This window comes from Hirundo rustica, chromosome 6 (genome assembly GCF_015227805.2).
Source record: "Hirundo rustica isolate bHirRus1 chromosome 6, bHirRus1.pri.v3, whole genome shotgun sequence".
Lineage (NCBI taxonomy): Eukaryota > Metazoa > Chordata > Aves > Passeriformes > Hirundinidae > Hirundo > Hirundo rustica.
Genome location: NC_053455.1, coordinates 47,586,951 through 47,604,725, shown reverse-complemented (window position 1 = coordinate 47,604,725; position 17,775 = coordinate 47,586,951). Strand labels below are relative to the sequence as shown.

The 17,775-nt window shown below is 51.1% G+C and overlaps 2 protein-coding genes across 2 annotated transcripts in view; both read right to left on the bottom strand.

Annotated features, from left to right (window-relative positions):
* The window catches only part of LSP1 (lymphocyte specific protein 1), a 48,466-nt gene extending 37,781 nt beyond the window's left edge, over window positions 1–10,685 (bottom strand). The window contains exon 1 of the mRNA XM_040066188.2: window positions 10,551–10,685. Within this exon, the coding sequence (XP_039922122.1) occupies window positions 10,551–10,630 (80 nt within the window). The 5' untranslated portion in view covers window positions 10,631–10,685. The remainder of the gene's footprint in view (window positions 1–10,550) is intronic.
* Window positions 10,686–11,401: 716 nt separating this feature from the next.
* TNNI2 (troponin I2, fast skeletal type) lies at window positions 11,402–13,309 on the bottom strand. Its single transcript, XM_040067253.2, has 5 exons — window positions 13,173–13,309; window positions 12,754–12,882; window positions 12,271–12,360; window positions 11,960–12,136; window positions 11,402–11,648 (listed from the first exon to the last, which is right to left on the bottom strand). Exons 1-5 carry the CDS (start codon window positions 13,281–13,283, stop codon window positions 11,550–11,552), a joined length of 606 nt encoding a protein of 201 aa, XP_039923187.2. The 5' UTR covers window positions 13,284–13,309; the 3' UTR covers window positions 11,402–11,549.
* Window positions 13,310–17,775: the final 4,466 nt, after the last annotated feature.

Here is a 17,775-nt window from a genome sequence, read left to right as displayed (position 1 = left end):
TTACACGTTTCCTTTCAATCACTTCTACAGAAACGTTTCTTGATGCCTGGTAAGCTGAAATGGGGAAGTTGCCCACGAAAAACACCAAGAAATCTCAATAAAAGAAAGGAAGTACCCAGCCTCCTTTCCACTGTCTCTTCATTTCAAAAAAGCTTGAGGTTTTTTTTCCCTGCAGGCATTTACTAAGCATCGCCTAAGTGATTATGAATAAAATCCACAAAGTGCAGACATTGATGCTGGCCTCATTCTGTGGGCTGCTCAGATGATATCACACTGCATATTTTTCTTTCTAAATTCAGTGAGAAGATGCAAGAGATCCACCACAAAAGATTTCTGTTGCTAAAAAAAAGAGCTTGTCCCAGCCCTGCAAGTGCTTGCAGGAGTAATTAGGTTTAAGCATGTGAATTAAGTTGAAGTCATTCCTATTGACTTCACCACAACTGGCCAGAGTTGAAATGAAGTGTGCACCTACAGCGTTTTCTTTTTGGAGAGAATTGGCTCAAACCTGCCACTGACTCCCATGGACCGAGCCAGGCAAGGATGCAACTTGAAGGAGCCCTGGCAGGCAGAGATGTGGCTTGTAGGCATGGGCCAGCAGCAACTCAGGGTTGAATGAAATCACTGCAAGCACTCTTCATTCAGGCAGGGATACCAGACCATCCTCAGGGAGTTGAGGAGGAATGCAGCCACTGTCACCAGGAGAAGGCAGGAGCCTACTGGAGGTGAACAGGACGCTGCTACCTATGGGAGGTGAGAGTCTCTGTGTAAATGGGCAGAGGAAAAGTTGTTAATTACCCCAGCAAGAGAGCCTTGGCTCCACACCGGGTTTGACTCCTGGAGGATGCCAGCATGAGCTCCTTGTCTTGAAAGCACTTGGCAGACTTCCACCCCAGTTCCAGGACTGACTGCCTCTCAGAGATGGGGCTTTCAATGAACAGGGCAGACAGAAATCATGCTTGGATGATGAAATGCAGGACTGGAGAGAGGTCGTGACATTAGCTCTTACTGGTCTAAAGTGCTAAGATAATTTGGAAACACCCGAAGTGAGGCAGTGAGGAAGGGGGTCCCTTAAGTGCAACAGGCAGCAGGCTGAGCTCTCTGTTGGTTCCAGGGAGAGAAATTCCTGGTACTGAACTCTGCCTGGAAAAATCTTTCAGGGTGGCTGGGCCACTTGACCTCTGAGGAAGGCTTCCTGCCCTTCTCCCTGGCTTTCATCTTTGAGAAAGGTATTAAATATGACAAGAAAACTCATCCTTCCTCCAGCATCAGCAGGATCTTGCAGGACCACAGGGAGAGGAGAGCAGGGCAGGACCCACAGCTTGCAAGAATGGGAATGGACAGAGTCACTATCCCCATCTCTGTGGGGCAGGGAGCATTTAAACCCAATATCCAAAAGCACAAAGGACATGCCCACAGAGAAAGAGCAGTGCAGGAGAAACCCCACACCACTGCCTTAGAGTGCAGAGGCACCTTGGGTCCCCTCTCCCCTCCTGCCCCTCACTGCCACATGCATCAGTGTGAGTCACACCATGTATCCAGGAACAGTAAGGTCAGCATCAGTCCCACAGCTGCTTGGATCTTTCACAGAAACAAACTCCCTGGTCCCACCAGGAAGTGGGTAGGAGTACAGTGGACACAGGAAGAAAAACAAAGAATTTTTTCATCTGTTAGTTTTTGGCAGAGTTTAAGCTAGGAGAAACACCATAAATCTCTGCAGCAAAACATCACCCCACTACAGGAACTGGAGCACCCAGGAGCACACTGTGTGGCACTGGAGCTTCCCAAAGCTCTACCCAGCAGCAGGGAGGGCAGAGAAGGTGAGATGCTGTGAGACAGAGCGGGTCTGCCTCCATCGCTGTGGGAAGGAGGGCTGGAGTCCCAGAGAGATAGGGCTGCACCAGTTCCCATTAATTACACAATCATTCTGCTATGTAGCACTACTTGCAAAATCAGTTGAAGGCTCACACATGGCCAAGGGAAAAAAAAAAAAAATAAAAAAAAATACCCTAGTCCTGCTAGCAAGGAAATACAGCTTAAGCATTTCTCTCCAATACTACTGGGATGTCAACCACTGTCAGCATAAGCCCCAAAGCACAGTCACTGCAAGGGCCAGTTTTTTACCGGTGCCACCATCTGCCAGCATGGTTTTTAGATGTCCATGCCTGCATGTCAGTGGTGGGATCCCACCCCGGGAAGATGTTCTCGCAGCGGCAGCCTCACGTCTTCAGCGAGGACTAAGAGCCCTGTCTCAGGTGGAGACCCTGTGCCTCCACCAGCAGCCCCTAGGACAATGGAAAAGATAGTCTCTGGTTTTCCATTTAAATGATGCATCTTTCCCTCTGCCATCCCAAACCTCTCCCCCTAACCTGACATCCCACCAGTCTGTCCTCACCAGGCACATGCATCCACCACTTTGAAACCAGCCTGGCAGGCATCAGCTTCTGCCCAGCTCCCCAGGAGCCCCAGTTCGGGGAAAAGAGCACACCACTGGTACATCAGCTGCATAGATGGTGTGCTTTACATGTGGGAGGGTTTGCCCACCTCACCTTCACCCTGAATTCCCACTTAACTCAGTCCAGCTTGCTCTGCCAGCACTCGCTTTCGGGTGGCCAGATACAGAGACCAAGACAGGCAAACAAGAGATAATCCTGAGGAAACAGCAGGACTAGCAGCCAAAAGCAGCACATTGTCTTGATCCCACCAGAAGAGCTCTTTACAAGCAGCAGAGTGTGCTGCCAGAAGGGCAAGGCGCCCCACTTCTGCCATTAGCTCAGGGTGCAGGGCAAGGAGTCCAGCCCGAGTGATGTTGCCCAGCAAGCCCTCCTCTGTTCTGGCATGAGTCAGGAGAGGATATTCCCAAGCCGATGCACTACCCCATGGGTGTTCAGGGAGGGGCTGCTGTAGGCAGGAGCCGTCTTGGCTCAGAGCTGTTGCCAGGCCGACGTGCTCAGAGGAGCACCATGAAAAACATGTATAACAGTCAGTCTAAACGGCCAACAAACACTGTGTCATACAAAGTCTGAAATATTTGGCATGGGATCAGTGATGACTTTCTTCCTCTGATATCCAAAGAGGCAGAAATGAGAGGGAATGAGAAGCTGGATCTAGATGGAGCATCCTTCTTCCTCTACCCCATCACCACCTCTCACCCTCACACAGGATGGAAAACAGACACTCCCCGGGCAACTTAAGGGGTACATCCATAAACCTAAAATCATTAGGTTTCATCATGAAGTTTGCTTCATTTATCAGTGAGAGGGGAAGATGCAAGCTTAGAAGCCTTGTAAGAGAAGAGGCTTTTGCTCCAGGGGTGGTACACACAAGGACAAAGGATGGATTTAAAAAACAGGGGAAGGAGAGCAGCATTAATGGGGCAGCCCAGCATTGTTAAAGGAGATCAGGGCCCCTGTTGCACCAAGGGCTGGGCAAACAGCAAGAGATCACTTGAGCCACTGCAGTGAGCCACCATCCAGAGTTCCCAGACCAGGCCAAGCCCAAGTGATTCAGCCAAGCCCTGGAGGAGTGCAGCTGGTCCAGCATGTTGAGCCAGCATCATTACTGATACTGTGCACTGCTATCTGTGTATTATGTTAAATCAACAAAGCCATTGGGAAGGAGACAGGAAGACAAAACAGTGGCTGCAGATAAGGCACTCCCATCCCACACAGGAGGGTCATTACAGGACAAGAGGAGAACTATTGTCCCCGAGGAGGCAGGCTCCATCTCTTAGGGATGCTTGTCTACCACAAGGCAAATGAGCAGGACAAAGGACTCCAGCCAGGATAGATAAGATACAGGCAGCTGCTGCCAAGAGGTTGTCTTCCCCCAGCAGACACTGTAGGAAAAATCTGAAAAGGGCCTTTTTATAGCATCACATTGCTTTGTCACAGCCTCTGCTCACCAAGGTTTGGAAAGCTCTTGAATGAGTTTGAAGGTTGAATGTCTATTTAAAATAAATTGAGAGGTCTTTGGTTTGACTAGGTGGATTAGATGGACACTGGGCAGCTGAGTCACCTTCAGATATCTCCCATGCTGGGTATAAGAGGTGCACAACCAGTAACAGAGGCACCACCTTCCTTCACCAGGTGGCATCTCTGTGACGTGTTTAAGCCACCCAAATCCACATTCTGTGGATGGCCCTGTCAGCGAGTTTCACTGCACCAGTACAGCCCTGTGTCAAGCCATGCTGCTCAGCTGACCACACAGCTTTCAAGGAGTAAAATACAGCTCCTCCCCAATGTAAACTTATTAGCTCATCTGCAGCTGGCTGCAGTGTTGTGCAACGTAAGCAGTTTTAGCAACCATTAATCTCCACTTTATGCTGACAGGCTGTCACTCCAGCTGGGGTCAGGGGAGACTAAATGGACAAGAAGGAACTCCCAAGCACCCCCTGACAGTTCCTGCATCCCTCACTTCAAGTTGCTCCTTGTCCCAAGGAAAGGCATCTAATGTCAGCTTGCCCACATCCATGCGTGCTTCCCTCGCAAAGCTGGGCAAAAGACAGGAGCTGTTTTGAGAAGGCTCACAAAAGCATCATCGTGTATTCAAAAAGCTTGAAGACACATGGCTCCATCAAGGGAGAAGATAGTCATTAATGCACCAAAGCGAGGCCCAAAAAAAGCTAAGAGGAGCTTTTCTGCACCAAGGGCAGCTAATGCTGTATGCAGGAAGATGGCAACTGGAATGGAGAAGCAGCAGAAGAGATGCCAGAAGAAATGCCACCCCCAGGAAGAGGTCCCACCAGAGCAGGGCTGCAGAGTAGTCTGCCCTTCAAGACAGCTCAGCTTGGGCACAATGCTGTCAGCTCCTGTTATGGGAAGCTACGTGACAACTGCAATGAGGCGCTTATTTCCAGAGGAAATTATTATTGTCATCAATTTTATTGGGAGAGAACTCTGCCTCTCCTAAATAGCTGGCAGCCGTGATTGTTTGGGCCCTGTCAATAGTTCAGAGTTTGTCAATGCTAATGGCTCCAAAGCAAGTTTGCACTGGAAAGGAAACTGCTTCTGCAGCAGAAAAGCACAAGCATGCACAAGCACAGAAGAAGAGATCATATTTTCCAAGCTATCTGGCAAGGACTTGATAAAAGGCACTGCACAAACTGTCTAGTCAGCTGCAGCAAGCAACAGATACCTAGAGCTGGGAGAGAGGCTTCCTTGGTAATGCAGAATGAATCCCTAACAAAAAAAAAAAAAAAAGCAAACAAACAAACAAAAAAACACCTGTTTTTAAAATGAGCGCATAAGCAAAAGAATCAAAGGTCTCCAGCTGATGGAAACTGGCAGAGCTTTCTGTATGGCAGGCAGAGGGATGGTGCTGACATACACTGGCAAAAGCATTTGGGCCTACACGTCTGCGCAATAGCAAGAGAAATCCAAATAAACCGAGCTCCAGCTAACGTGACTCTGGCACTTCTCAGATCGATGGCTTCTTGCAGATTACCCCAAGTTTTCAGACCACTGGACAGAAGTCACCAATTAAGCCAAGAGAAGCCCACTGACTGCCACTTCCATTCATTAATAAACCCAGCTGGGTTTGCTCGTGTATCTTCCTCTTTATCCATGTATTTCTCGGACAGTTACCAGCAGGCTGCTGGGAACCACCGCTGCTCCTGTGAGACAGGCTGAGCCCAAGCAGTTCCTGGCTTTGACACTCCCATGTATGACTGAAGGTGGAGCTCTCCTGCCAGCCCCAGCAGCCCATCCCAGGAGGGGCTTGTTTAAAGCAGCAAATAATAGAAGATATTTTGTCCCGCCCTGCTGCAAGTTCTCCTGCAGGGGATGGGAGCTGCAGGAGCGGAGCCCCTAGAAAGCCACTGGAGACTTGCCCGTGAGAAAGACAACTCTGAGTGCTGAAACCTGGGATAAAGACACTTCAAAGGCTCCCTCACACATCTGGTGTGTGTTAGGATGGATGCACTGGCAAGGAAAACATACATGGGCTCCAAGTGGGGCTGGTTAACCCACTCGTGACTGAGCCTCTGGGGAACACGTGGAATCTCGCAGGCTGAGGACTGTGAAACACTTATCCAAGCCTCAGGAGAGCTGGGCTCCGATCTCACCAGTGGCTTGTGCTTCCTAGCTGATACTGGGAAATCAGGGAGCAATTCAGGTGCCTAAACATAGGTGTCAAGTTCGGGATGCCTTGGGTTACCTAAGACAGCTGCCAAAGCCTGGCAGATGTCACACAGGTCCAGTAGGAAACCACCTCTTCCGGGTACCAAACCCACAGTGGGCAAGTTCTACAGTCGGGGCATCCCTTCACCTTCCTAAACATCTCAGGCTGTCTGGCCTTGCAGTAGAGATAACCTGAGGCAATTGCCATGGGCATAGCCACGGAACACCCACCATGGTGACACCCTGACCTTGGCTAGGCACCGAGCCTGCTCCTCTAGTACTGATCGTACCAAATTCATGTCATGCAGGACAGCTGCTGCTTTCCCAGAACATGCAGCACCTCCTAGGACATATTGTTTGACCCATACCAGAGGGCCATGATCCAGAACACGACCTGGGTAAAGAGGCCTGAGCCCCTGTCATACATCCCTGTCTTCCTTTCATTGATGTACATCCCCCAGGCTTCTCCTCATGAAAGGCTTCAGAACAGAGCCACATCGTGAAGATCCATTCCCCCTGCATTTGGCTTCAAAGGATGCCAAAGCACCCCCTCAGTGATCCCAAAGACTCAGACTGATGAGGAGCCTATTGGACTCATGAAGTGAACAGGAACTGCAGCTACAGGAGGGCCAAGCTGCTGTGTAAGGTGGGGGAGCACAGCCCTCCCTCAGCTGTTCCAGGTGAGCAGGCACCATCCCTCCCAGGCAGGTTTGCAAAGCTGGACTGTGCCAGGAGGGCAGCATGGGGAGGATGAAGTGAGAGCACCAAACGCTTGTGATGTTCTCTCTGAGCCCCTGAGCGCCACTGCAGGTTTGCAGTCAGTCAGAGCCAGATTACACTCTCAGGAGCCTGGTGCTCATACCAGTGCCTCTTGGAGCCTGAGCAACAACTTTATTTGGGCCAGGATTCCCACCCCCCTCAAAGAAAAAGCTGTTCCAAACAAAAACATGGCACTGGTGAGGTCTCGGAGCGCCTCCTGGCCCGGTGGTCTGTCCAGATGTGAGTCAGTGTCCTGACAGAGGCAGCAGCCAGGCTGGATGAGTGCCTGGCTGGGAGCAAGCCCAGCTCTGAAGAGAGCACCAGGGCAGCAAGGAGTCAGCTCAGCCCCCGGGCAGACCCCACAGTTGGGCACGTGGGTCACAGGGGTGACGGATGCAAAGGGGGATGCAGGCAGAGCATCAGTCAGGGCTGGATTAGCAAGGTCAGCGAAGGTCAGAGTTGAGAGGCCCAGGATCCCCAGGGCATGCCAAGATTAAGCACTTCCCCGCTGCACAGACAGCCCTTCCAGTTATCACATGGTTTTCAGATTTGGGGAAAAGCCCTAAACCCTCTGAAGTAAGTTCACCTTACAAAATCCAGGGGCAAGGGATTCCCACAAGCTTCGGGGCCAGACTTCACACCAAAAGTTTGAAGAAAGCCAGCCTCCCAGCCAGCAGAGAGTCTTCTGTGTTTTAAAAAGAAAAGTGCAATTCAAATGAAGGCTGCTGGGCAATCCCCTGCTTTAACGCACAGTCCTCCAAACCCATAGCTTTACATAGCAAAATAAACTTGGAGACAAGGCAAGGCAAGCCAGGCTTAATTTATTTTTTTTTTCCCCCAAGGAGAAAAGGACAGTGAAGGCACCTGATACCTCCTATAATTAGAGACAGTTCATTTTCCCTAATGCCACTGCCAGAGCACCTATATCCAATTTGGAAACCAGAAGTATAACCCAGCTTCATTAAATAATCCATCTGGTCCTCCCCTGTTAATTTCCCTACTATTTTTCCACTTTAATGAGCCCAGCTGGGTCAAACTGTGACCAGTTACTCCTGAGCAGTGATCAGCTATCCCTCCATTCTACCCCCAAGGAATCTTGTGTACTGAGGGGTCCAAAAACTCTCCAAGTATCAGTTTTCCCAAACAACCTCCTTCCAAACCATGGATATACTTAGCAACAACAGTCATTTCAGCAAAGACCCCTGAGACTCCTCTAAGGATCTGGAGAATTCAAGACAGCTGGGGATGGACGTGGCGAGGAAAAGCCTGGGGCTTGCTGGCACAGCAGAGCCTCTCCCCAGGCAGTGACCATACATGGGCTGTCTACCCTGCAGCTCCTGGGGAGAGAAGCCCCAGGAGGACAGAGACAGGGGAATCTGGGAAAAGCCAGTCTGCCTCCCAGGTGCAGATATCCTGCAGGGCACAGCCCAAGGGATGTGCACGGCCATGGGTGTAGGAGCTAAGGGCAAGAGTTACCCGAAGCCTCCAGAGCTTTCCAGAGAGAGCTCTGAGTAACAGACCCTGTACACATTGGGCTCCCAGCCTCTCCCCATCAAGGCAGGACAGCCCAAGCAGCCACATCTCCAGAGCTCCCCCCAGCTTCTCACTAGTTTGGGAAGGCTCACACCACAGTGGTTTCCCATACAGCAATTCCAGTCCATGGAAGAGAGCATAACACCAGTCTGGTTTAAGCAGTGTTACACCAGCATCAGCAGGACTTTGCCAGTATGCCCCAATTTGTATGAGGAAACAGAGCAGGCTATGTTCAAATTAATATCTCTAGGGCTTTTTCAACACACGCTCCTATATACACTGGGCACAGTTAAATAGACAAGGTTCATTGTCTGTAGAAACACAGCACCGATATTTTTCCTCCTGACAACTCCCACTGTGCATTACACCCAGGAGCCTTGGGATTTACTTTCCTGGCAGCTCCATCACAAGATTGGTCCTCCATCACAAGATTTTAGCCCTGACATCCATCATGCTTTAGGCTGTCCTTAGAGCCTTGTCCTGCCTCCATCCATGCACGGGTCAGCTTGAAAAGAGCTTTTCCATCAAGGAGAGGAGATCAGGGAGACAAGCTAGCCACAGGGTGAGAAAAGGTGGACCCAAACAGCACGTAAACACTTCCTCCATTTTGGGAGTGGAAATCACCAGAGTCTAGCAAGCGTTTAAACAGCAGAAGGAAAAGCAACAGAAGTTTAGAGCTGCACATGAAACTATTATACAAATTTTAAGGGAAAGTAGTTCTCCATATTTTTATAACAAAGAGGAACTCACTTCTGCTCGCTAATTTTGCCGTCAATTTTCGTATTTCATTAAGATTCTAAAACACAGCTAGAGCGGAAAGGATGTGCCATCCTGCTGTCAGTGTTCACACTCTTTTTAAACAAGACTGTAAGGGTCTGCATGCTACAGAGCAGACTCCTCCAGACAGCCTTTTATTTAGCTGAAACTCCAGCAGGAAACAGAAAAGGGAACAAGCTGAGCCAGCCCTACCAGCAGACCCCACCGGTGGCCCTGCATGCACCAAAGTACCGGCAAGAGGGGACCAGGGAGGTTTGCTTGCTTTGGGCCATGTACAGCACCTGCTCCTTGCTCCTGCAAGGTGAGCTGAGCCTGCAGCAGAGGCACAGCCAGGCAGGAACAATACTGGGAATCGCATGGATCCCGGTGCAGAGGAAACCCCTGTGCTCCCCCAGCAGCCAAGGCTTCCCCTTTGTTTCAGCAGCGAATCATGTACAGAGCCTTCCAGCACCTTTTGAAGCTCCCAGTCAAATCTTCAGCCAAGGCTAATTGCTGTCAGGTGTCAGCCGAAGCACTTACTGCAACCACTGATGACAGGAGATGACACACCTTTCGCCTCTCATTGTCACTCAAGGGGGGTCTTTTTCGTGTCAACATTAGCTGTGCCAGCTCTCAGAAGCCTTGGGGAGAAATGCTAATGCAAGCTTTGAAGATGGAGGTGAAAAATCTGGCAACCTCCTAAGCTCCCTGGATGCTCAGCCTGAATCCAGTCCAAATCTGAGTACTTCTGGGTGATGCACTTTGGCCGAGCTTATCTGTCTGCCTCCACCACAGACAGATGTGGTCTCTGCTACTGATCTGTCTTCTTTTAGTCCTGTCTGTATTCAAGTGAAGAGACCCCAAATTTTACAGTCTCTGCTGATAAAGCGATAAAGCAGAGCAGAGGCACGGGGAGATGTATAACCTTACAGCAGCCAGCCAGAAACATTGCCAGGTTAATTTGGCTGGAGATGGAGGGGATGCAGCAAGAAATCAGATGTGCCCAGCAAGGAAGGAGAGGAGGCAGCTGATCTCCACATTAGAGAGGTCTTAGAGATGGGCTGACTTCAGCTGCAGAGCAGCTCCAGGTCACCAGACCTCTCACTTGAGCTTGCCTGCTTCTGGAGCTGGGGTCCCCACTCGATCAACCCCTTCCCAAGGGCTTTGAAGTTCAAAGGGGATAAGACCTTTAGGAAATTCAAGTCTCCTCCTAGCTGGAGAAGCTTGTCAAAAGCCTGATGGAACATCTGACCTATTCCAGACTCATGGGTCATCATTGTTCTGGCTGCACATCCTCCTTTCCCACCAGGCCCTCCCAGCTTCCCTGCTTCCCATCTTCCCAGTATCCTGGGACTGGAAGGCAGCTGTGGTGTCTCCAAGCCTCACCTCTCGTTCTCCCCAGGGGATTCATCTCCCACTTGGCTCACTCCTTCTGCACCCTCCTGGCACCCCTCCGAGTCTGACATCTTCTCTCCGGGTTGGCACGGCAGCCCCACAGACAGCTCCAGCACCAGGGTGCTGCCACTGTTTCGCTTTTCCTGTGCTCAGCAGAAGTGAGCTGTGCCGGAAACTTCATGGGCTGAGGGTTTGGGGGGATGGGAGAGGGCAGAAGGAAGGTGAATTTGGGGGTTTGTTTTGTTTTAAAAACCAGTAAGACTGATTTAAGGTTTTGCTTGTTGGCAGCTAGAAATTTGGAATTCCTGGGTTAACCCAAAAGAAAAGTGAGCAACACGGACATCCCCACCACGGCAGGGAGAGGACTGACCCACTGCCCCCCCAGCTCCCCATGCCACTCTGGTGACAGCCATCATCTCTAAACCACAGCACCCTACACTGTACTAGTTCCAGGGTGCTGCTACAGGTGCTGCCAAGGTTGTCCTGGCTTTGCACCTCTCAAATCCCACTGCAGACAAAGGGTCTGCTTTTGCCCTGCAGATGCCTCCCCTCTCCCCCCTTCGCAGCTCTTCCCCGCAGCTTCCTGCTGATGCCATCATGGGTTGAGGTTCTGCAACCCCTCCTGGAGCTTGGATTGTTATCTCTTTGTCTCTTCACCACTGGGGAAGGGCATGAGCATCTGCAGCTTTGGACAGGGACCAAGAGCAGAGAGGTCCCCCATCTCCCCAGCACTGTGCCTGCCAAGGCCTCCCCATCCCCACCAGGACTGCCACAGCGAGGCAGTCCCTGCCGGCACCATGGCATGAGACAGGGTCTGGCCACCCAGGCAGGCAACACCCACATCTCCCACCAAAGCTTTATTTACATCACTGCTGCCATGATGCAGCTCTTGGCAAAACTAGAGCGAAATGGCACCCAGCCAGCGCCCCTGAGCCCGGCAGGGCAGCAGGGACAGTGGGGAGAGGAGGACGGGTCTGGAGACACGGCTGCTTAGGACTCGCCAGCCTCAAACATCTTCTTTCTGCCCTCCATGCCGGACTTCTCCTCGATGTTCTTCCTCCAGTCACCGACATCACGGAGATCCTTCTCCTGGGGGAGGGATGGTTGCATTGGTGGGAATGGTGCCGGGGTAAGGATCCACCTGGCCCAGGCCCCACACCAGTCCACCCATGGAAACCCCCATATCAGCTAGAATAACCCAATTCCACCCATGCTATACATCTTTTTGAACTGCACCCCCCTGTTTCAACATCATGGGTGCCAAAGAGGGAAATTCTCAGCAGGGAGAAGAACATTATGGAGAAATAGTCATTCTCAACCCTGTCTATCATACAAGGAGGTGTAAGTCCTGAAGGGTGGGGGCAACTCCTCCTAGGGAAAAAAGGAAGAGGGAAGGATACCTTCTCAGTGTCCTCCTTCTTCACTTGCTTCAGGTTGGCCCGGAGGTCCATGCAGACCTTGTGCTTGGAGCCCAGCAGGGCCCGCAGCATGGCGTCAGCGGACATGCGCACCCTGCGCAGCGGCGGCCGCTTGAACTTGCCACGTAGGTCAAAGAGCTTCTGGCTCAAGTCTTCCAGCTGGGGGGGATGAAATGAGGGGGGGTGGAGGGAGAGCGGGGCATGGGTTTAATGAGATGGACCCAAGCAGTGCAGGGGGGGCATGAGGAATGGGCTGGAAACTCTCCTGAAGGATAGCTCCCGGGGAAACTCACCTCCTTGTTAGTCTTCTGTAGCTTCACCTCTGTGTCATACCTCTCCTCATCCACTGACTCTATCTTGGCATGAAGCTTTTTGCACAGCTCCTGGGAGGAAAGAAAAGAGAGATGTTGACTGCTAGGACCCACACACGATTCTTCTCACCTGACTGCTCTGGCTCTGAAAGCCCTTAGTCCTGAAGACTAGATGGGACTGAAGTGAAGAGGGGCTTGTCAGCCAGCTCCTAATCTCCATGCTACTGGCTGCATGCAAATGCTGCCTTAACACATCATTTAAAACACATCTTTCCTGCCAGCCAGACCCCTGTTTTTGCAGAGAGACTGCACCTGCCTCTCAACCCAGCTGCATGTCCATCTGGATCCAGGGCAATTCAGATGAGGAGAGGGTCAGGATGGGAACGCCGGACTAGATCCACCAGGCTGACTGATGGCATCAAATATATTCTGCTCCAACACTGAATGGGTTAAAGAAGCCTGTACCTGAAGCTCCTGCATGGATCCTGGGAGCGACAGAGGAGGGCAATGTTCTGCCAGGTAGTTTTGCTTTTCCACTTCTTTAGCAGCTGCTTCTTTTTCTATTTCAGTGACAGCAAGCTGGAGCATAGCACTCTGGAAGGCAGCAGGAGAAGGGTCAGTGCAGGGTGGAAGCAAGGAAGGAGGGTAGGGGAGTCATCAGGGGAATTGGAGTCCTGATAGAGAGACATCCTGGGGAGTTCCTATAAATACCACTATTTCCAAGCAAGGGATATGATGGAGACCCAGTCACGAGTGGGATGGGATGCCCCTACATTGTGCATCATGGCCTCTTCCAGTAGGGAGAGTGCTGAGAGCTGGCTGGCTTGGGATGGGCGATGGGAATGTCGGGACATACATCGCACAGCCACAGCAGTGCCACGTACCTTCAGGTGCTGCCGACGGGCAGTGGCCGCCCTCCTCTTTTTCTGCAAGTGGAAGAAACGAGAAAAGAAGGTTACCAGGTGTGCATTCCCCTTTCCATTGTCCTTTGCCATGCAATGCCACAGTCCACCAAGGACCTGCAGCCCTGCAGCCCTGCCAGCGAGATGGCTCCATCTTGACACACAGTTGGTCCCCAAACCAGCAGCGCTCAATCAAGAGGCTCCCTGCTGAACCCAGCTTTGCCAACCTCAGGTAGCTAAAACCTACAAAGTCCATCAGGAAAAGATAACAAGGGTGATGAACTTGAAAATACATGTATAAAATATGGTTTCAGGCTTGGCTTCCTGGGACTTTTAGCCTTTGCTCTGATTTCCTCTTCACTCAGATGTGTTTTACTTTGTGCTCAAGCTAATGACCCCCATGTCCCTGGGCACTCAGGAGCTATGGAATGTCTTTCTGAGCAGCCCAGGGCACATAGTGACAAGGACAGGCAGGCAGGTGAAAACACAAAGACTGTGTAATTTCTTGGACCCAGGACAAGTGATGCTGAAGCAGGGGTTCATCACAGCTGAAGGACAGACATGACCACAGGCTGCCCTTCTGTCCTTGTCATGCTGGACCAGCAGAAACAGGACTCCTATTTATAAAAAACCCACAACTTCTGCATTTCAGCTTTTCAGTTTCCTGAGCATTTCACCCAGAAGACTGGGCTCAGCTAAGTTGGGCTGGCCCAGGGGAAACACATCTGATATGCTGAGGGGCGGGGAGTAGACAGCAGCACTTGGGTGTAGGTCTGTGCTGTGTAGAGGAGGAAGGTGATAAGGATGTGCAGAGTGAAAGGTAACAAAATATGATATGTCTCACTTATGCAAATGGTGCCAAGTCCTTCCTGACAGGGTTGGAGGGCTCTGCAGGAAAAAAGGCACCCAGCTCAGAGATGCAGCACACTATTAACTGTCAGATAATCAGATCCTTGGGAGCTGTTAGCCCAGGACTTAACTCTCCATCTGAAAACTGGTATCTTAGCAAAGAGTGTCCTGCCAGCCTGTTCTGGGAGGCCTTGGTTTGATGGGGAGTAAAAGAACATGTTGGATATCGGCACCATTTTGTGGCATTTCTATGTGTCACTGACATCCTCTTTTCTCTCAGTGAGAACAAGCTGGAGCTTGTGGTGTTTCAGACATATGGGGAGATGCCAAGCAGAAATGAAGGATGGAGCAATTTTCTAAGAGGAAATGTGGAGTGACAAAACCACGAACAATGCTCCCGCACCTTCCCCTGCATTTCTCCAGACGCCCCCAGCCCCACCCAGCTCTGCCAGAAGCCAGGGAAAACTTGCTAAGAATGCAACCTCCACCCTGCTCACACTCCCCTGGATCCATGTCTCCTTGGATCGCCTTTGAGAAGGGATTTGTCAGTGCTCAGTGGGTAGAAAATGAAGGGCTATATGTGGGGAAGGAGGAGAGGATGCTAGGCCAAGGGCGGGATGGTGGATGGATGGTGGAGGAGAGGCAGCTCTGGACCACTGCCTTCCCAGCACCATCTCGTGGCTGGCTGGGGAAGCAGGAATGGAAGGAAAAAAACATCTAACTCCAAGACAGGGGACAAAAAAAAAAAGTCTTTCAGAAGTGATTTTTCTTCTCCTTCACGTTTACCAGGAGGAGTCAGCAAGAAATAACCATAAGCCATTCTTCAAACACACACACCCAGCAGCTGATTTTCCTAGGCAGGAACAGTGAAACCAGGACTACTGCCATAAGTATTGTTAGAAGAAAAACACAGGAAAACACACTTACCTCTTCACTGTTCAGGAGAAGCAGATGGACAAGGAAAGGAAGGAAGTGAAAGGGGAAAGAGAAAAAAAAAGGAAGTTAGTTAGCACCCTAACTGGAAATAAGCTGAAGAATCTTTACAAGCCTAAAAGCTGGCAGTTGAACAAAAGTTTTTAAATGCCAACAATACATTAGAGACAGAAAAATGGGAACTTACTCAGACATCTTGGTTTAGATGGTTGTGAGCCTGAAATGAAAACCAAGGAAAAAAGTTTACAACTATTCATGCTGGTGGTCACTTTCTTGGGTTTAAAAACAAAGAAAGACTCCTCTAGAGAATAAAAAGAGGAACAGGTCTGTTCTTATTTCCCAACTTCACCAATTTTTCATCATACAGGGAACTAGGCTGCAGCTTGTAGACAAGAGGCAAACATCTCCTCATAGCAACAGAAACCCCAGCATCAAGGGACTTCTGGAAACGACCAAATGGGGTTGAGCCAGAAAAAGAGAAATTTGTGACAGTGATTCCTGCAAGTATGTTTTTTGTCTGACCCCCAGGAAACCATTTTATTCAATGAAGGAAGAAAAGGCAAAAAAATTATTTTCAGTTTACCGCTTCACTTTGCCATTCAGCATTACTTCATATAATAAACAGAAATATCCCAAAGCCTGCTAAGGGCTGGCAATGACCCCAGGTGACAAGGAAGTATTTCAGACAATGCTGCTGCCAATGTATGCCAATGTTCTGTGGGACAGAGGAGCCTGTTGCACCAACCTCAGCAGAGATGATGTAGAGAAGGATTGGAAGTTGTGGTCGAGTTGATAAAGGCACAAAAAAATTCCCCGGACAATTCCTTGAATTTGCTTTCAGTGGAAATTTTACACGTACAATGCAGCGTATTAAGGAAGTTTGCTTTGCTGTAAATGACTTCCACACAAATAGAATTTTACTTTTCCATCAGAGCAGTATCTGCTGCTTGCATCTCCTAAGGCTGTCCTTTGCAGAGTGGACAAGGCCCAAAAACGCAGCCGTCTGCGGACCTGGGAGGCTCTGTCAGGAGGGGAAGTGTTAACGGGGGCTCATGCCCGAGGCAGGAGGCACAGCTTGCGGGGCCAAGGAAACTTTATCCTGGAAAATGTGCAGGCCCATCACATTACTTCGGAGAGGAGGGGGGGGGAAAGTGCTTCTAAAAATGGCCAGGGAGCTGCAGAAGGAGCTGCAGCTGTCTCCTGGGACGGCAGCCTTTCCCCGGTGCCAGCCCCGTGACTCAGGGCGGCCGGAGCGATGCGGAGCACAAGCCGCCGCAGGTGGCGGAGCCGCAGCTGGGGCCGGGGCGGCCCAGGAACGCCGGCTATTCGCACGGACAGCGCTGGCTATTCGCACCGACAGCCCTGGCCATTTGCACCGACAGCCCTGGCCATTTGCACCGACCGCCCTGCCCCGCACACACGCTGCCGCTTCGGCCGCAGCCACGCCAGGGAGCCGAGGGGACAAGGCCAGGCTGCAGCTCGCTGCCACGACGTGGGCTTTGAATCACCTGTTCTGCGGGGAGGACGCCATAAATCTGGATGTCGGTGCCTGTCCGAGGGTGGTTTTGGGGAGGAAGGCGCTGCAAGGGCCGGGCAGGGAGGTGGAAGAAGGGGTGTAAGTAGGGAGCGTACCCCAGTCATGGCAGGCAAGGATCCTGAATCCTATGGCCCTGGGGAGGTCAACGTTAGGCACTTGCCCTCGCCACTCAAGCTGAGAGCAAAACCAGCTAAAGCAAGGGAAACCATGAAATCAAAAAGAAAAAAAGCTCACTGGACGAGAGAGAGGGAACACAGACCCGCTCCAAGAAGCAAGGGATGGAGAAAGCGTTATTAGCGCTCCTGTTTCTCCCAGCCGGCCACCCCCACCTGGTATTTTTCCCCTTAATACTCAGGTAAGTAAATCCACTCCCCCTTCTCTCCCTAAGAGCAAGCTGGATCATCAGGAGATACACAAAAAGGCTCACCCAAGTCTGGAGAAAATCAGAGTTGTGCTGGCTGGACAGGATGGACAGACGAGCCGCAGGCAGCTGGCTGAGTAAGGAGGTATAAAAGGGCTTCTCGGGTGGCTCAGCAGAAAATCCACCTTCTCTTTAAGGGCATGGAGACCTTCTCAGACCAATGATGTGCAAGAGTCCCCTGTGCACCTCCCTTGGCTGGGGCAGGCCAGGCCGGCGGGAGAACAGGAGAGGGCAGCCCCCAGGGAAGGAGGGGTGGGGAGGAGGAGAACATCTTCTGCCCGTGGGATCTGGAGGAGCTGGGGAGGTGTTTTTGCTCGGAAGTGTCAAGGAGGGAGCCCTCCTCTCCCTTCTCCTGCGACCAACCACTCACAATAGATGTGGCTTCAAATATGTGGGCTCCCTGCACACAGCCATCCATCTGCTAGGCCTCTAATTAAAATTTCCCCTTGGATACACAGACTGGCTTATCCATGGACAAGGGCATGACTCAATTTGCCCTCAAGGCCTTGGGAGCAACTCTGCCCTTCAGGAAGGGAGGAAAGAGCTTGCACCCCAAATATCCACTGCCGACAGCATATGCAAGAGCAATCCCTCAACAAGCCATCCAGCACTAGCAAGCTTTTTTAACTTCAATTATTTCCCTCACAAAGGAAGTACTTGCAGCTCTTCCCTGTGTGAAATATTTCAACACAATTCAGGATTTTTTTGAAAAACAAGTTGTGGATCAGCTGCAGGCAGTCTCAAGCCTCAAATCCAGTCAGGGGCTGGGCAGAGGCAGCGGAGCATGGGGGAGCTGCGCCATGCTGACAGCAAGAAGGGTAATCCCCTCTGGGATGACCCAGACC